This window comes from Chaetodon trifascialis, chromosome 15, assembly GCF_039877785.1.
Source record: "Chaetodon trifascialis isolate fChaTrf1 chromosome 15, fChaTrf1.hap1, whole genome shotgun sequence".
NCBI lineage: Eukaryota > Metazoa > Chordata > Actinopteri > Chaetodontiformes > Chaetodontidae > Chaetodon > Chaetodon trifascialis.
Window position 1 is genome coordinate 8,877,545 of NC_092070.1, and position 19,755 is coordinate 8,897,299.

The following is a 19,755-nucleotide window of genomic DNA, read 5'->3' on the forward strand; positions in this document are numbered from 1 at the left end:
AATCTCACACTTTTGACGCAGGCAACATTTCCAACACAACAGTTCATACTGTTGGCCTTCCTGTCACTGCTCTCTCTCCCTTTTTGTCTCCCCCTCTGTCGCCCGGGTTTCTATCCCTCGCCCTCACATTCACTGTTCATCACAGAGTGTCTGATACTTTGCAGCTGTTGTCAACAGGAGCTGTTCGCCCTCCCAGATTCACAGACAAGATGACCCCCCCCATTTCTCATGTCTGTTCTCAAGGCCCATCCCACCTCCCTTCTCACCTCCTTCTCTTCACTCGCCTCCCTTTTCCGCAGGTTTTTCTCCTCAGCCTCCTCTCCTGTGGCCACCCCGCTCCCTTTTCTCTTTTATGTCGTCCCTCAGTTAATTCAGACTCTTCTGTCTTTCCTCTTTTTCCCACTCCTCATGTGATATTAATGTCTAGCTAGCTCATTGATTTCTGTTAGCCAAATCTGCATCATGAGGACATTTTATTATATTTTGGACAAGTCACTTCATTAATGACCTTTTTCTAATCAGCGTCTTGGTCTGATGTCCTGATAAATGTGTGTTGATGGACACGTCACTGGACTTGATGATGATGGGCTGCTGTGAGCGTTACACAAAGACGTACAGGATCAGTGGAAATCAAATGGTTAAAAATGCCTTTTGAAAAAGGACTAGTGTCTTATCCTGCTGTACACATACAGTATGCATACACACTATCACACACATGCACACTATTGTTGCATGCCCAACTGCAAAATGATGAGTGTATTTTTGTCAAGAGTGAGGTGAAGAGGGGTCACAGCGAGAAGAAAGGCTGATGACACCCATGGGAACTCTTCAGAGAACGTGTTTACAGAGCTGGGTAAAGGTCAGGGATGATATCTGAGTGTGTGTGTGTGTGTGTGTGTGTGTGTGTGTGTGTGTGTGTGTGTGTGTGTGTGTGTGTGTGTGTGTGCTCATGTTTTTCATTAAATATCCAAGTCATTGCAGTCCTTGCCCATTAAATCCAGTAATGTGTCCAACATTTGGCACACAGAGCTGATGAGTTCAAGCACCAGGAGACATCTCACACACATTGATAAATCATAAACATGAACATACACCACAAGGCACACGCACACACTGACAGGACAGTGTGTGATGAGTCGCAGCGGTTTATTATCGAGCCTTCAGTCATGCTTTTCTTCATCGCACTGGCTCCTTTGACAGCCTCAGTCTCACATGCTTCTGGACATGTATTGCTCTATCCTTCCATCTTTTCTTTTTTCATGGGCTGTTACATCTTTCACATTTGTTTTCAGAGATTTGCTCAGATTGAAAATTGACATGATTTGATGTAAGCTTGTTGACTCATGTCCCCTTACATTCCACAAACCTTGCAGGACCCCTAAAAAGTTTTCAGGAACTTGAGGGTCTTTGAAACAGTCACTTCTGGCCATCAGAAAATGGAACACACACACACACACACACACACACACACACACACACACACACACACACACACACACACACACACACACCAGACATTAGGGCTTCAGTCAATATCAAACATTAATTATCATTACCGCCTTTGGAGTCCACCCACCTCCGGCTCCCTCTCCTCCTCCTCCTCCTCCCTCTCCTCCTCCTCCTCCTCCTCCTCCTCCCTCTCTCCCTCCTCTCCATCTCCTTGCAGTCCACTTGTCAGCAGCAGCAGCAGCACAGAGGCGCTGAACCGCTGCGCTGCGCTGAGCTGCACTGATGCAAAATTCACGTCCAAGCGGAAACATACGGTGCAGACCGCAGAGGATGACACAGACAACAAGTGGTGAAGTTGTCTCTTTGAGAAGGGACTGCGCTCTGACTTTATTCTGAGGTAAGATTATTCTGAAAAGAGGAGTGTGTAAATCTCTTTGTTGGACGTGCGCGTGACGTGTATTGGGAATAGTGAACGTAATGGTCACATTAAATCAACAGCACTCAGTGAATGAATACATAGTCCAACTTTAATGCAGCCTTGTTGGCTTTCTATAACATTACGTGTGTGTCTCTGTGCGTAAAAGAAGAGAGCAGTGAGAGCAGCCACACGCGCTCAGTGACGCTTCACGGCGGATCTCTGATGCCCACGTGCTTCTGACAGATGCGTTATTGTCACATACTGCGTGACTTTATAGCTTATCAATGTGCAAACATAAAGTCTGCACCTGTGGGAAAAAAAGAGCTGTTTAAATGCTTAGTCCATCTTTCTATTTGGCATTTAATTTATTCTTATAAATGAATGTCATCAACTCATGGAAGGACTACCACAGTTCCGGAATCATTGCTGTATAGGTGTGAAAAAACTTTGTCAGCTTTAAATAACATCTGGCACACAAATTCAGAGCTCCAAAGAGGCCAGATAATCTGTGTCCAGACTGCAGCAGTCAAAAGACTGTGCTGGTCTTCATTAAAAATATATAAGAGGAACAGGAAGATAAGAGGAAGAGTCTCAAAAACCATGACTCTTCTTTGAAGTCTCATTCAGGCTTACATTATGTTCCCCTCTGCCCTCCGTTCATCCAGCATTACATCCTACGGAGCACTGCAGCTCGCCTCTGAGGTGGTGAGACTATGTTTGGTGGAAACATTCACAAAATCAATTGGTCACTCTGCTTTTCCGGTGGAACCACAGAACAACTGTACTAGAGTCGTGCCAGATCTCAGATCAGTGGGTTGGCAGCCTGTCCGGGAGGTGGTGTCATGGTTAGAGAGACTGTCCTTCATCCATCCAAACATCTGGCCTTCTGAAGTGTCAACAGGACAGTGTAGGTCAGCGTGGGACACTGCTGCAGAGTGTCTTGCCTGCAGAAGGTTGAGCAGAACGCTAAACTAAGTATATATGTGCATAATAATGGGTTTATTGTTTGATTGATTTTTAAATGTGGATATGTTCTCTGTGATTGTGATGGTGCACCATGAAAGAAGCTTAAAAAAGGAAGAAGATCATGACATTAGATATAAAAGAAAAGGACCAAATGAAAAATCACACAAATCTAGATGATGATAGAGTGAGCTGTCAAGCTGGAAATGGAGGCCGTGGTCATTGAGTTTATCCTGCCACACATCACACAGACTTTTTTAACATTTGATTGAGAGACCACGAGTTCCTTCAAACGGCCACTTTAATTGTGCCTCTCTGTTTATGTTTGCTATGTGGAAGTTTGGAGAGGCAACATTTCCTTGTGCTCTTTGTTCAGCGCGGCTATTGAAATGGAATGAGATTTGTTTGAACTTCTGTGTTGCTTGGCCTCATTTCCCCTGTGCTCTGTTGTCCTGTGCAGAAAAAAAGAATTCTTGAAAGTAGTGAATGGTGGCGTGTGCTTAACTTGGCCATAAAGATTGATTTGGTTGCTTAGCCTCCTGTAGTTTCGTCATGTTTTGTTTGAGTCTTTATTTGCTGTAAAAGAATCCAGTGAAGTACAGCTGGGGAGGTCTAATTTGCAGCAAATTCTTTCCCCCAATGTCTCTTCTTACGAGTTATTGTGTTGACACTGTGGTGTATTAAGGAAAATGTGAGAGGGAGTGAACAGGAAGTTGAATTACAAGTCACATCAAATATATCTGTGGTCACAGCCTGATACCATCAGACGACATCATGCACCCATGTAATCATACTCAGATACCATACATCACAATGAGATATCATCACATTCACAAATCATCTTAGCTTTCACTGCAGGCAGATACGAGATACGATACATATGAGATACTCGAGTGTATGCAGTGCAGGGACACATCCAGACAGCCTCACCATAAGGACCTGGCAGGCCTTGCAGTGTATTGCCACGTAGCAGCAGTGGATCCTAGTAAACTGAGTACATGTTATATTTTGGAGCCCTACGTAATGGTCAGGGTGTTCTGACCTCAACCACAGTTTGCTGGTGCTGTGCTGTAAAAGGACCACGGCCCTCCGGTCCAGCGGAGGAAGCAACCTCAAAGCTGACCCACTGTGACACAGCTCCGCGTGTGCATGTGTGTGTCTGAGTCTGTGTACTATACAAGTGCACAGATGGGTCTCTTTCTGAGCCGCTGTGACTGAACGGTCCATCAAATGTCATCAGAGCACTTTTCTGCAATTTGCGGCTCTGTGGTACCAGATGTTTGACTAACACAGTAAATCTGCTTGGAGCGCGGAGCCTGACAGAAAAGGGAAGCATGTTTGGCAGTGTTTGTGTATGTGTGTGTGTGTGTGTGTGTGTGCGTGTGTGCGTGTGTGTGTGTGTGTGTGTGTGTGTGTGTGAGGGAAAAACGCAGATAAAAGACTACAAGATTTATGGAAGAAAAGGCTAAAATAGAAGTCTGGGGGGGATAAGAAAAAAACACTTAAAGACAGGAGGTAAAAATGTGTTTCCCATCAGCGTCCTCAGATCCTCTATTTAATGGCCATAATAGATGGCATCCGGTCTGCTCTCCCCATTGCGTGCTGTCCCCCCCGTCTGCCTCTGCAATCAGTCAGGCAGCTCATGCAAAACAAGCTTGTTTATGGATGTCTGCAGGTACAATTTACAGATAAATAACATGTTTAGTAGATCTAAATGTCTCTCTGAGTGTTCCTAATGAGGTCATTTTCCCAAATATAGTACCCAAACTGAATTTCTGTGCTGGTCTTCCACTTGATTGTACATGAAGTTTGCTGCTTACACAACCATGAGGGCAGAAGAAAACCATATAAAAGCCAGAGTAATTGGCAGCTGTAAAAGCAGGAGAAAACATGTTAAATTAGGAATCTGATGACTGAAATGCAGCCCCAAAACGACAGGCAGATGCTAATGTTTATCTGCCCTCACCTTCTCGTGCCCGGCAGGCCCTAATCGCTCCCTTAAGCTAAATGTTAGTGAGCTGTGGGATCAGAAATGGTCAGGCAACAGCTAAAATCCATCCTACCTCCCCTCCTCCTCTGCATGGTCACTCTCCTAAGTTGATTACTCCTTCTGTCACATCCATGCTTTCATCAAATCTTCCCCTCGCTGTGTGTGAATGCGACCGCTGAGCATTTGTCCTGTTGAAAAACTGGGATTAGTTGAAGATTTAGGCAAGGTAATCTAAGCCCAGGCCAGTGCCCAGCAAGAGTGGCACCATCACCTCACTCAAGCAGTCACATCCCAGGTAGAGATTGGCCAGGCAGCGGCCTCGCTTGGTGACTCCTGTGACATTAATCCAACAGTGGGTGCGGTTTGGTGAGGTCACGTGTTTGGAGCTTATCAGTGCTCCCTTTGCCCTGGAGTCATTTCTTCAGCAGACAGGAAGGAGGTGTCAGAGTGTGTCCAGGAAAAACAGATACACAGGAAGTTGTAGGAAAACATTTATACACATCTATCCGAAGAAAGGGATTTATGGTATTAATGCTGTGTTTAAATCTGCTTGATAATCCTCACATCTCAGCAGCTCAGTGTGTTCGAACATGTGCAGATGGTTTGTTTTCATGTCACATCACAAAAAATTGTTACTCATTTTTCATTCAGTTAAATAGATTCCCGCTCACGTAAACATCACACTACGAACATCACTACCCGTCCATAAAACAACTTTAAAATAAACTACAACTAACAATTACTTTTATCATCTAAGTTCTCAGTTATTTTACCAGTTAGATAATTAATTGTTTAAAATATAAAATCCCAACCCCAATTTCTCCACTGAAGGCTAAGAAATCGTGTTTCAGGTGATGATGAAAACTAGAGAAAAGCAACAAATCCTCGCATTAAAGAAGATGGAAGCAGGAAATGTTTGGAATTTGTAGTTGATAAATAACTGAAATAATCAATCACATTAGTTGGCGATTTCATTTGATAGACTAATCGTGCTAAAGTAAACATGATCCTAATCTGTATAATGATAGATAAGTGCTGTCGACTCAGGAGAGAATAATGGAAAGTGCTTGACCTGAAATGGATATTAATCATATGAGTCACAAGTCAAAGGACTCCTCAAAGTTCTCTCTGTACTCAGGTTTTATTTGTCAAGTCCTGGCCTTGAACAAATCCTTGAGAACCTGCTGATTCCTCAGACAACAGAGAGACACTGAAACATTCCCAGCGCCAGTCAGCGCCTGAACGCTCCTGCTTTGGTCTTTGGTCTGGTGCCTAACTCACTTCTCTCTCCTTTTCTCCCTGTCTGTCCTCCTAGCCGGCCACAGGCGAACTGAATGAAAACGCAGAAGCCCCCTACTCAGAAAGCACCGGAGGACTAAGTGGATTGAAGACGGCAGAGAGCAAGTGAGGGAGTCAGAGTGGGAGGAAAGGCAGAAAGGATTAGCAGCTAATCCAGTGCATGGACAATCCTGGAGGAGCCTTATCTTTCTTCCAGGGTGATGCAGACAAAATACTCTCTGGATTACGGCACCTTACTTTATTACTCTTTTCAAGAAAGCGTCGCCCTCCTTCTCCCTTTGCTCTGGTAACCTCTCAGAGGCCTGGCCTCTTGCGTACAGAGGGACCAGGGAACAGAGGACAAAGAAGCAGAGCAGCAGGCCTGGTGACGGGATGTCCCACGGACAGTGCGGTGCCACACATGGATAAACCTCTTTCGTGGGAGACGGTGCATGGCAGTGGACCCCCCACTCTTTTTGCTTGGAGTTTGAAGGAGACGAGTGCAGAACAGCTTATTGGATGAGACACACAAGCAAAAAGGACAGTGAAGACACTGCTGGACAATGCTGCTTTGACGTTCAGTTGTGCAGGATCACATACGTTGACTGAAGGTTTCTGGAGCCAAAAGGAGTAGCCCATGATCACTAATCAGTAAATGAAGGGACGATCGCTCGTCACTGCCAGAGGACGGCGCATGCAGCGTGGATGGGAGGCTAAAGTGAGGATCAAAACCACAGAGAACTGAGTGACATCCCAGACATAAACTCAGGTACTAATCCTTGTAGGGTTAAGAGTGAGAAGGGGTGCCACAGTCCGGTGGAAACGGGCCTATAAAATGACTCAATCCGATTACGTTTCCTAAACAGACTTATTTTTAAATCATCAAGTGTGCAGGTGCCACACACAGTCTCACTCTGGCTTTCAAATGAAACCTGTCTGCTACTTAAAGCCTCTTTTACTAGGTTTGGGTAAAAGGCAAATTAAAAATACTTTGGTTTTACAAGGCCTCCTGGTGGGGTGACACCAAGACAACACAGTTCTGCAGGTCTAAAAAGATCTGAACTCAAGCGGACACTGCTTCTTTACTTTACTTTTACTTTTTTTTTTTTACTTTTGTGTTTCTAAACTGTCATTCTCTGAACCAAATCTGAATCAGGATCCAGCCAGCCCCAAACTCTCCAACCACATGAGCTGCAGTAACAAGAGGAAATGAAGTATGACCTTGTAATTCGTCTTCTCTGTTATTTAGTCGCGACTGAAAGCTGCTGTTGTGCAGGAGAAGTGAGCAGGGCGTTTGGTCATTTTGGACAGACATGCAGTACTATGAGAGGGGGACAGAGCAGAGCTAGTTATAGAGAGGGACTTGACTGACTTTGTATCCATACTGGCATCTTTCAGCGTAGATCAGGAAGGGAAACTGTGGGCAGACAGTGGATGAATACTTGGCTCTGACCGTGTGGAGAATGGATTATACACACATTCTCTGCTGACCGAACAACCACATATTTGTGTTTTGTCCCGGCATTTTAATTTTATTTTCTCTCTGGTTTTACAGTGGACCCTAAACTGGAATTTAAACCTGACTGACACATCAGAGCTCAGACACTCTCTTTCGCATTAAAGGGAAATCACACAACTTTTCTGTCACCATGAGTCTGGGAAAGCTGCCAGGGATTAAGGGCCTTGTGTCTGGCTCTCAGGGGAAACGTCGTTTCAAGAGCGAGCTGTCCGTGGACATGATCAGCCCGCCGCTGGGTGACTTCCGACACACTATGCATGTTGGCCGTGGCGGGGACGTGTTTGGCGACACTTCCTTCCTTAGCAACTATGGGGGCACCAGGGAGCCAGGAAGTCCAGACTCGGCAAACAGCTCCAAGACAACCGGCTTCTTCACACGCACCTTTCGGCATGTGCGGAAGAACTCTGTGCCCCGGCCGCGAGGGGGCTCCCGTGACTTGTCATCCCCGCCACCAGACATCTCACCCATCATCAAGAATGCCATCTCCCTGCCCCAGCTCAACATGGACTCCCCCAATGGGTGCCTACAGAGGGTGCTGTTCCCCAGCTCCATCAGCTCAACAGACGACTCCGTCTGCACATATGGTGAGATAGATAGTGAGAGTTTTCAACAAACACTGCATTTAGGAAAACATGTGAGCTTAAATAATTCAAACTGGATTTTGGGTGCTAATTTGAAGTCATTCAATTAAATAATAAGAAAAACAGATGAGATTTGGGAATATCTTGTTCATGAGTTTGAGACAGAACATCCTAAAAAAGCTCCTGCAAGGTCCTGAAATCCAGACAGCATGATCAATGACCTAGTTACGGGCTGAAGCCGAGTGGCAGAGCAGCACTGCATTAGTCATCATGAATTAGAGAAAAAAAAGCTCGAAGTGGTGGTGTAGTATATCATTACAGTCGCAGTTCTCTCTGTTCGCTCTCCAGCAGACCAAACAGCATAAAGAGCTGCTGAGCCGACGCTTGGCGCAAACAGGACTATAAATGTCAGTGAACACACAAACAGAGACAGTGAGGTGGCCCTCTCCCTTTCAGCATCGTTCCCGCATTCCTCCAAGACAACCAGCAAACAAACAGGCTTCTTCTGAGTCATCTGGTATCACCCAGGCAACACCTGTACACAATTAGGTCTAGAAACACAAACACACAGCTGGTTTGGGAGAAAGAAAGATACTCAGTGGGCATTTCCTGTCATCTGCGTCTGCATGTGTCACTGCATGAACGCATGGCATAAATACAGCATTCGTTATATCTGCTAACCAATCAGAGCTTATCAGGCAGCAGCGTGGAGCCTGCGCTGGAAATCCCCTTTCCATCTCCAGATTCCTTACCCAATCCATCAGGAATCTGACCAATGGAGTGATGCGGAGCTGGCATAGAGATTCAGTGAACTGAAGGATGGTGGAAGCCTTACGTCACAAGTGGGTTTCTCCCTCAGTCACTCATATCATTATTTCCATCCAGGGTTTCATGTTGTCTCAGTAGTTACCAGTTGGGTTTTAGATAGAGGAAAGTAAACATCATATCTCTTTTATTATTGACAAATTAACAAACCATTATCAACTTCAAAGTATTCTACATGGAGAAAAGGTCTCAAGAGGCAAAAGCCTAGTATAGTATAATTATCAGGCCAGCATGTTTCGGCTTGTGGCCTTCTTTGGGGTCTTTACTGGACTCCGATCATGGAGCAACATGGCAATGTCTAGTTTCCATTCACTTCACATGCTATGATTGGCATCATACCACTCTTTCATCTCCTCCTGTTTTCTGTCTGACATCTTGTAGCATGAAGTCTGTGCAGAAGACAGAAAGCTCAAGTTTGTCCCTGCAGGAAAGTCTCAGCAGTGGGTCAGTGGGTTGTTACATACTGCCACCCTGTGGTGTATTGCTGGAATTACAACACTGTAACTCTCATTCTTATTACCTTATCTTATTACCTCCCTCTCAAAGTGCAATTCTGCAAACCCATACAGTCTTCATTATGTGACTGTCAGAGGTTTGCACTTTGGAAATGGACTTCTAGCTGAAAATGTAGTAAAAACGAAGTTCAAGTGTAAGCATGTCTCTGAGATGTTCTCTTTTTTCAAGTCAGTGTCTTTGGTGTGTTTCCTGTCTGTTTGCAGGCCTGCAGTCTGGATTCGTCACTCTGCCCCGCCTCTCTCGCCTTGACAGACAGTTTCAAGATGGAGACGTTCGAAAGGGGTCTCTACCAGACAGCGGTGGCATCACGCTGACGCGCTCAGACTCCCTCACTTCGTTCACTGTAGACCTTGGCCCTTCCCTGATGTCTGAGGTACTGAGCTTGATTGACAACGCCACCTGCCTTCAGATGTCTAATCACAGCCGGACAGCAGGCGAGGAAGAGGAAGGCGAGGAAGCGGAAGGCGAGGAAGAGAAAGAAGAGGAAGAGAGCTCTCTGACAGAGACGCCTGTGCAGAGCCCTGCGGTGACTTCACCCAACTCTTCCACAGGAAGCAGGTCAGTCAGCAGGGGGCGCTCTTGTAGCTCTAACTGGACAGAGCAACAGGAGGACAGGAGGTCCCAGAGGTCACCAGATGAGTACGCTGGGTCCCCTCACAGAGCAGAGCCTGCCATGGAGGCAGAGAGGTTCCAGAGGGCAGCTGATGTGCTGTCCCGCCATTATGGCGGAGGCTCCTTCACGAAGGGAACGAGGATGCTCAACAACACCACCTCTCCTGCTCTTTCCCACGGCCGCAAAACACCATATGCCTTTTCTGAAGAGGAGGAAGAGATCAAAGTCTAGATGTTGAAAGTCTATGAAAGAGAGCAGAAACTTTCCAGTGAGCTGAATTTTGGGTTCAAGTCAGAGAGGCTGAACGTTGATATGATACTCTGATCTTCCTCTCCAGACACGTTCCTCCCCCTCTCACATGCATCTACAGCTCATGTCACTGATCACCCACCAGATCCTGGTCTGCCTGCAGCCTCGACAGGATGGCCGATGCTGATCTTGATCCTTCCCCTCATGACGTTGCAGCCGTGATTTTATACAGATTATTAAAAGTATTCTAAAGATATAAGTCATTGAATGAGTCGGACACCACAAAATGGACTCGTCATGACAAACTATTAATAATGACTTTATGTATGTCAGTATGTCCCACCTGCATTAATTATACCCATAACAGTTGAGTGGATATCCTGGGGAACAATTAAATTTGAATGGATTTTTCTTTTTCTTTTTTTCACACAGAACATCACTCACTACATCACCATGATGTTCAACAGCAAATTTATTTTATGTAAACAAAGTCGGGTTAAAAGGTCAGAGGTCAAGCTGAACCAGAAATTTGAGGACCGTTGTTTTATAACAATTGTGATAAAAGCTCTCCACGATGTAAATAAATTAACTGTGATCAGGAATAATGGTGTGGTCAAAACTAAGATAGTTGTACAATTACAGCTGATAGTGATGACTGCACCTTTAACATGTAGAACTGTTTATCAAGCTTTCATCAGTATTAGTTGCCTTTTTTTTTCTATGTGGCTGAAATAATAAAGGTCTGATCTACACTATACATGTCATTTCATGAAAATTCTGCTTTTGTTTGTTCATTGCTTTCTGGGTTCATTATTGGAAACATAAATACATCTTTTAAATCTAATAGATCTTAGAGTTTTTCTTATCGTTGGCACTGCTTCATGTTGTAGGTCTTAATGTCACTGACTGGCATTTGTAGCCTGCATCATGCATGGTCTGGGCACCGCACAGTGATAATATTCTCCATTTTAAGGTAAAAAATGTCACTTTTTCGTCCAATCATAGATTGCACATCTGTTATAAAAAGAATAAGAATCATTAGCCTAACTACATCGTTTAGTACTTGTACTGTACTTCAGTAGTGTTTGCTTTACTTAAGAGAGAGATCTCTCTCCATAAAAGGACAGATGAATCGATCTATTCTCAAGCTTCCAGTTTTACTTTAAAAGTATCATCAGGAGCAGTTTAAAATGAAACCAAAAGCTTGAGGCTGGAAAACAAACCTGAGAGCTTGAGACTGTATCAATGCTTTTGTCCTCTTTTGGACAAGCCTATTTTTACATGTGTTAAATATAAATGGACCTCCCAGATACTTCATGTCTTTGTAAACAAATGTGAACTCTTATAGCAGGTGTAGCTACTCAAGTGACAGGTGTTCAGTGTTCAGTGTCAGCACAGCAGCATGTCCTTGGCACTGTGTGGTTAATGTGACCTCTAAGCCTAATGGGGTAATGAAATGCTTTCACTTTCACTTTTCCTTTTAACATCTCTGAGGAGTATTGTGCATGAAGAGATTCTCAAATATCTGTCACATCACAGAGTTAAGAGCATGTGGGAGGGGTCTGATCTCATATATAAAGTGGGTCTGCAAGGATTTCAGACAAGGCAGCCGCATCGTCACAGATCAGGCAGAGCTCAGGAAACATGACAAAAGGTGAGATGTTTCATTTCTTTTAATCTTTGTCATGAGTGAATGTGTGGTCAGGACATTTGATCAGTGGACTACATATCATGCAGACAAGCTACCAATCAAAACAGGTGTCAGTTTTTGAATTTTAATTGTTATCCCTTTACTCTAATTCTACAACTGACTGCAGTTTAAACACCCCACTTGCATTTTATGCTGAACATGCCTTGATATACTCCTCCACATTTCAAATGGATGCATGAAGTTTGTCACACCCTCTTCAGTCCCTCTGACTAAAAACCTGCAACATTTCACCTGCAGTACTAACCAACGTGTGCTGATGCTGTGTATTTTGCTCTGTCCTACATGGCCCTGCAGAGGATGAGATGGAGGAGAGTGAAGCCAATGCTGAGGTAAAGGCAAGAACTTTTCACCTCCATTAGTCATCAGTATCTCACTGCTGCACTTTGTTTTGTACCTTGCTCTTATTTTATATGAGGAGAACTAACTGTTGAATAACATTTTCTCAGTGTGGTCCAGTGAATGAAGCTGGTGAAGCTCAACACTCAGAGAAGAACAATGAAAGCACAAGTGGAGAGTCTGAAATCAAGTCTGTACCACCTGCAACCAACCGGCAAGGTGACATTTCAATCAAGAACTGACTATAAAGCAGATTTTATAGATCATATTTGAGTTTTGGAAATTCCGTCTAGCTTTGTTTTAATGATCTCTGCATTATGATGTTGTGATGTTAGTTTCCATTTATTTTGTTTCAGTGATGCTTAAACTCACACTTGTGTTAATCGGTGACACAAATTCCATGGAGATCGGATCAAAAAACATCTTATATGACCATGACCACGACGAGCAAGCAGTTGTGGAACAGTTTTCATTCAAACTGTATGATTTTTGTGGTCGGCACATCTCTGTCATTAACATTCTTGGTAGGGAAAACATCTGCAAACTCCCGTTGAATCAGGAAATTCATGCCTTTGTTTTACTCGTACCATATGGGCTTCATAAGAGCCAGTACAGCTCAGGCGTGCAGTGGTTAGAAAAAGCTTTTGGGAGAGGATCCCTTGCTTATTTATTGACAGTTGTGACTCACAAGCCCAATGAAAAACGTGAAAGTGCATTGACAGACCTGAAAGCTAACAGTGCTTTTGATGAAAAAAGGTACCACATGTGCACAAGAAGTATGATGGATGAAAAAGAGATTGTAGCTCTGCTGGAAAAGATAGATGTCATGGTCTCAGAAAATGATCCGCACGGCTACAGTGAACTGCTATGTAAAGAAATGAAAGAGCAGAAAGAGCACCTAGACCAAAAATCCCACAAAGAAGAGTGGATGGATTTCTCAGTGTTTCAGCAGGATAAAACAGGTGATCCTGGCCCTGCAGTAGAGGAGCTGGAGGAGAGCGCAGCCGACACAGAGGTAAAGGTGAGATCTCTTCATCCTCAATAGTCACTGAAGAATTTCTATTTCCCAAGTCTAGCTCGTCTGTGAAACATTACCTATTTCACAACTGTACACACTGAACTGAAGATCGGACACATTTTCCTTTTTAGTTCAGTCCAGTTGAAAACACTTTCTTGCCATTACATTACGCTGTTTTTCATTTGCTTTTATTTTGGGTGCTGTACTGTATGCTGAATTGTGGACTTAATGTCAATAGTTATGACCAGCCTAACCTAAAGTGATTTAAAATCATTTGCTTTCTCAGTGTGATCCAGTGACTGAACCTGGTGATGTCGAACACTCTGAGACATCTGTACCATCTGCAGCTGAGGAAAAAAGTAATATTTGAATTCATTATTTAATGGTACAAGATCATGAAACAGTTAAGATTATAACATTCTAAATGTTTTATAAGAAAAAAAACATGTTTAACATCTCATTGTTGTGGCCCTCTAATTACAAAGTTCATTATTCTGCTGCAGGTACCTTACATATGGATATGAGTGGAAACAAGGTAAGAAAATTTAATTCATGAGATCTTCAGCCATATTTACTTTCTATCCCATTGTATTATGTTATAATTTTCATACAGTATGTGCTTATTTACATATTTACAGCAGCCAGTGGAGAGAGCTGAAGAGATTAACAGGAAGACACAATATCAAAGAGAAACTGAAATGCTGCTTGGCAGACTTCACCTTCAAGACAAACATAAACACAAGTTTTCACCAGCAGATTTTCTTAAAGTGGGTCCACCTGTGAAACAGGACCAGGACACATGTGAGAAAGATCTAGCTGATACTTTTCTTCAGAGGCTGATGATGTTAGACTACAGAGGCAGGTATATTCCTGTAAGACAAGACAGTGCTGCAGGTAGCTATTCAACGCCTGTTCCAGTGTTTAACACCCCTGAGACAGATGACAGTGACTTATACGCCCTTTTAAGCACCTGTGTAGACTCTCATCAGTCAAAACAGACTCATGTCCATCCTATGGATGTTCAAATGGCAGTATTTCACTGCTCAGACAGCTTTTTTAAGCAGAACATGATCACAAAGCTATCACAATGTCAGTACGCCTTACCGATGCTTGTTCCTGACCTGGTCACAGAGGATATTGACTGTCCTCTGTGGACATTCAGACAAATAAGAAAAACATGGAAGATAACTCAAATCAGAGATAATTCAAACATCGTCACCATGAAGAACATGCCCATCTGCAAGGCTGAGACAGCCATGGTGTTATTTCTCCGTCTGGGCTCACTGTCACTGTCAAAATCTCAGCTGATGAACACTTTGATCAACGAGCGTCACAACACCTTCTTCCACAGAAACTGCCCCGGCAGCACCAAGTCTCGTTATTTGATGGACGGGGTGGCGGAGATTGCCTGGTATTGCCCTGCTGGAAAACTCAATGATGCCTTCACTGACTGTGTTGCCTTCTGTAATCTTCATGGTGATGCTCTGCTGTTTGAAAAACAGCGTGACATACTGATTGAAAAATCTTCAGTCTGTGTTGTTCTTGTACCAACTCTAGAAAAAAGCCAGAGCAGTGCAGGAGTCATCTCAGCCCTTTTCAAGTCTCAGAAGCCTCTCATTATTCTCATTGCTGATGATGATCGTGGTACAAGTCAATTGAAAGAGGGAAAATACAAAATAGGTCTAAAGGACAGCAGCCAGTCAAGTATCTCTGATGAATTGAAAGGAATCATCAGAAACATTTTGTCCGGACCACATGCATCCTTCCAGCTGGAAACCATGGCTGAGGTCTCTGGAATCCGAGTGGATGAAAACGACAAACTCTGCCAAAAAGGGAAATCTGCTGCAATGAAAACAGTACATTTGCTTTCTGGGATGGATGTTTCAAAGATAAAAGATAAATTTCTCCCTTGTCAAGGCCAACTGTGGCACAAGTGGTGCATCATAAACAAAGAATTACATCACCTCAAAGGACACATTGAGAAGGAGAAATGTGAAAAGCAACAGAAACTGATCAAAATACGCCAAGATCAATGCAGTGCTTCCTGTAGTCAGTTGATGAAGTCATTCATTGAAAGCCTCTCATCTTTGTCTTCAACAGAGAAAGAGTATTTCCTGAAATGGACTCAGATCTTAATAGATGCCCTCTCCACAGATGACCTCTGTTTAATTCTGCAAAAATATGATGAGAAGTGGTCTGAGGTCTTGGCTTTGAAGAAGAAGCATAACAAATCTGATCAGCTACAAAGCAAGCAACGTGAGCTGGATCAAATATCAACAAAACTACAGGCAGCAACCTTTGGCTTGGAACACATCTTTAGAGAAATGGGACAGATCTATGAAGCTCATGCATCTCTGAAGAACCAACCAAAGTTGGGGCAGACTGACTGGTCCAGATACCCAGCACTGGCTGCAGAGCTGATGATATCAGGACAGCCAATGGAGTTGATGGATGGCGATGCAGGTCATGTGCCTGTAACATGGATCTCTAGTCTTTTATCTGAAGTCATTCAGAAACTGGGCGACAAGAGAATTTTTGTTTTGTCAGTTTTAGGTGTACAAAGCAGTGGAAAATCAACAATGCTGAATGCCATGTTTGGATTACAGTTTGCAGTGAGTGCTGGCAGGTGCACCAAGGGTGCCTTTATGCAGCTGGTCAGAGTGTCAGAGGAGATCAAGAAGGACTTTAAGTTTGACTACATTCTGGTGGTGGACACTGAAGGACTGCGTGCTCTCGAGCTGGCAGGTAACACCACCCTACACCGCGACAATGAACTGGCAACATTTGTTATTGGTCTGGGAAACATGACATTGATCAACATCTTTGGTGAGAATCCAGCTGAGATGCAAGATGTTCTGCAGATTGTTGTTCAGGCTTTCATGAGGATGAAGAGAGTGAAACTTTCTCCAAGTTGTGTGTTCGTTCACCAGAATGTTACAGATGTTGCAGCTGCAGAGAAAAACATGGATGGAAAGAGACGGCTGCAGGAGAAACTGGACAAGATGGCCCTACTGGCTGCAAAAGAGGAGGGTTGTGATCTTGAGTGCTTCAGTGACATCATTGCATTTGATGTGCAAAATGATGTTAAGTACTTTGCCCAACTGTGGGAGGGAAGTCCACCTATGGCTCCTCCGAACCCAGGGTACAGTGAGAGCATCCAAGAGCTGAAGAACTTCATCCTTTCTAAAGCTTCGCAGTCTCCTGGGATTACTCTCTCACAGTTCAAAAGCAAAATCCAGGACCTGTGGAATGCTCTGATGAACGAACACTTTGTTTTCAGTTTCAAAAATACACTTGAAATTGCAGTGTACAGAAAACTGGAGGTCCAGTATGGGAACTGGACATGGGCCCTGAGGAGCAACATGCTGACCATTGAAAACCAGCTTTATACCAGAATAGAAAATGGAAAACTTGACAAGGTTGAGCTTAGTGATATTTTTCAAGAAATGAACAAAACCTATGGAGAAATCAAAAAAGAAATTGCAACTTACTTTGATGAGGACAATAACAAAGAAATATTGGTGCAGTGGCGAGGCCAATTTGAAATCAAAATCAAGGAGTTTCATGATGAACTTGTGAGAGGAATGAAAAGAAAACTGGATGAAGTTATCCAGCAGAGGAGTGCTCGTAAAAAGCTTGAGGATAAAAAGACAGAATTTGAGAACAAGCTGCTGCAGAAGAGCAAAGAACTTGCTCATCAGTTAAAAGACAAGGCAGAAGATGAAGAGGAACTTGAGAAGCAGTTCAACTCTGTTTGGAACTCCTGGGTTACTGAGTTAATTGCAGGTACGAAACCTATTGAGAACATCGAATATGAAGAAGATCAGACTGCTATCCTTCAAGAGCTTGGTTTTGAGTGGTCTCTCATTGTTGAATCCAGAAGCAGTGGCAGCTACAAAAATATATCAGCAGTTGGTGATTACAGTTGTTATGTGTTATGTAACACAGGTCAACAATTTCAAGAGAATGAGAAGGAAAATGCCACAGGAGTGCAGAGAAAATGTTTTAATCCTATTAACAGATTTGCTGGATTTGTTTCAGAAAATACCACAAAAATGAAAGATTACATTTGGGGCTATTTTCAGTCTGGAGAACAGCAGCTGATCAGATCCCTCATTGACGAGGTTGAAAAACAGTCCCTTGATACGATTAAGACCAAACCTGTAGTGACAAGGGGCTACAGATCAGCTTACTTGCAGGAAGTGGCGAACAATGTCAAAGAAAAAGTGACTGAATTTGAGTCAAAGCAGAAATATACTCTGAAGAAGACCTTTTTGGTTGATCTCTTGCTGTATATATTTGACAGAGCAGGGGGTTGGCTGTCAGAGTCCCACAAGAAATTCCAAATGAACAATGACTCACGGAGTTATATAGAAAGCAAGAAAATACAGCATTATGACATTTTCAAAAGCTTCTGCAAAGGAAGCTCATCTGCTGTTGTGCTCGGAAAACTGATCTGTGAAAAGCTGAAGAGTTCCGCTGTTGAGGTGGTCTGCAACAAGACCGCCATTGATCTTGCCGGAAAAATGAGGTGCAGTTTCCCAGCATTTAACGGGAACAGACTGGACTTGGAGAAAAACATGTTGAAGTCACTGGCAGAGAAAGAGGACTTTGATGGTTTTTACACCTACATCCGACACCCAAGGAGGCAAGTCGAGACTTTCATAAAGGAGACAGCACAGAACTACATCTTTAAAGAAAACAAAGATGAAGCACTGAGCATACTCAAGGAAAACATTGACCACATCAAAAAACTTGTGGGTCAAGCTCTATTTGCTGCGACAGAGAAAACCAAAACCAAGAGAGGAGGCATAGACATGTGGATACAGGAATTTTCCAGTTTGCTCAAAGATGAGCTGACATTCGCCATTTGCTGTCAAAACTTCAGCGACATCAACAATTTCGACTTTCTTAAAGAGGAGATGGTGAAAGGCCTTGTATCCATCACAGAGGAGATGAGCAGAATCTCATTGAATAAGATGAAGGAATTCAGGATGAAGCCCGATGAAATCCTCATCGAGCAGCTGTGTAAGTGCTGCTGGGTAAAGTGTCCATTCTGTGCAGCAGTGTGTACCAACACCATGGACGATCACAGCCCTGATGACCACAGCGTGCCTTTTCATCGACCTGATGCAGTCAAAGGTTGGCACTTCCACAACACAAAGGAACTGTCCATTGACTTCTGCACAACAAGTGTTGCAAGTGACAGAAGTTTCTATCCAGATTCTGAACATCCAGAAAAGCTTGTTCGATACAAACAGTACCGAACTGCTGGGCCAAGGTATGCTAACTGGAGAATTACCCCTGATGAGTCCAAGCTGAAATATTGGATCTGGTTTGTGTGTCGATTTCAGGAGCAACTGGAAGATCACTATAATTTAAGATTCCAGGGCCGAGGTGAAATTCCCACAGAGTGGAGAGAAGTCTCTAAAGATGACGCTATTAAAAGTCTGGATGAAATGTAGAGAGTCCAGAGACCACAGCCCAGCTGAAAATCTTTTTTTTTTTTAATAGAATTTTATTTTATTAATTTCTGTGGGTCGTCATAGTTAATTACCAGGAAGTACATCAAAACATCTACAACAGAGGAAAAAAAGAGCAATTTCAGAATCAGAGTTTGTAGTGTAAATTTTTCTAACAGATATGTGATGATGTCATGTATTCACTGGAGAAATAGAATATAGTGTTATAATCAATGGTAGCAAATGACTGAAGAAGATAGATTTGTTGAGCCTTATATTATAGTAGCTCTGATGAAGTGTGTTATTGTGATGCACTGCCCTCAGAATGACACCTGGCCACAGCCGATATACTGAGCATGAATCTGGGATACACTGAGACAGAAGGGGGAGTGATCATGGATATGACGGAAGGAGAATGCTCATGGTCTGAGAGTTGAGGACAGTGTTCGCTGCCCGAGATTTTGAAACCCCCCTTCCTCGAAACCCCTCATGGTGACACCCCCCTTCGTGGCCTTGTAGGTGTTCTGGCAGCTGCTACTGTGTGTGACCTAACATAACCTCACTGTCCTGAAGTAACCTTAAAGCATATATTCTTTATAATTATGTGTTTACTATAATCACTGATGGATTGAAAGTTGTCACGATCACTTTATGTGCACTTAATAACCAAAGTATTGTTTTTATGCTTTTTGTTATACACTCTGTGCCTGCAATAAAGTTGTAACCTTTTACCTTAAGTATTAAACAAAAAACAAAAGATAATGATGTAATTTGGGAAGAATAGAGAGAAAAATAAATTGACTGCCTCCTTGGGATGCACCTTTAAT

The 19,755-nt window shown here is 43.3% G+C and overlaps 2 protein-coding genes across 3 annotated transcripts; both read left to right on the plus strand.

The window, feature by feature from the left end:
- The first annotated feature begins 1,654 nt into the window (after positions 1 to 1,654).
- On the plus strand, positions 1,655 to 11,243 carry LOC139344127 (cdc42 effector protein 1-like). 2 transcript variants are annotated; one of them, XM_070982073.1, is made up of 4 exons: positions 1,655 to 1,846; positions 6,136 to 6,867; positions 7,654 to 8,201; positions 9,743 to 11,243. In XM_070982073.1, the coding sequence occupies exons 3-4, from the start codon at positions 7,748 to 7,750 to the stop codon at positions 10,381 to 10,383; spliced, it is 1,095 nt and encodes a 364-aa protein (XP_070838174.1). In that variant the 5' UTR covers positions 1,655 to 1,846; positions 6,136 to 6,867; positions 7,654 to 7,747; the 3' UTR covers positions 10,384 to 11,243. The 2 variants fall into 2 exon arrangements, with proteins under 2 accessions (XP_070838174.1, XP_070838175.1); XM_070982074.1 differs by having other exon boundaries at positions 1,665 to 1,846; positions 6,136 to 6,816.
- A 1,986-nt stretch (positions 11,244 to 13,229) lies between these two features.
- Positions 13,230 to 18,931, plus strand: LOC139343164 (interferon-induced very large GTPase 1-like). The gene is made up of 3 exons (XM_070980650.1): positions 13,230 to 13,469; positions 14,255 to 17,414; positions 17,508 to 18,931. Exons 1-3 carry the CDS (start codon positions 13,230 to 13,232, stop codon positions 18,929 to 18,931), a joined length of 4,824 nt encoding a protein of 1,607 aa, XP_070836751.1.
- Positions 18,932 to 19,755: the final 824 nt, after the last annotated feature.

Coding starts and splice junctions, on each gene's coding strand:
- LOC139343164 (XM_070980650.1), top strand. CDS start 13,230: ATGGATGAAAAAGAGATTGTAGCTCTGCTGGAAAAGATAGATGTCATG. Junction 13,470..14,254: donor CAGCCGACACAGAGGTAAAG/GTGAGATCTCTT, acceptor CCTGTGAAACAG/GACCAGGACACATGTGAGAA. Junction 17,415..17,507: donor TTATGTGTTATGTAACACAG/GTCAACAATTTC, acceptor GATTTGTTTCAG/AAAATACCACAAAAATGAAA.
- LOC139344127 (XM_070982073.1), top strand. CDS start 7,748: ATGAGTCTGGGAAAGCTGCCAGGGATTAAGGGCCTTGTGTCTGGCTCT. Junction 8,202..9,742: donor CGACTCCGTCTGCACATATG/GTGAGATAGATA, acceptor GTCTGTTTGCAG/GCCTGCAGTCTGGATTCGTC.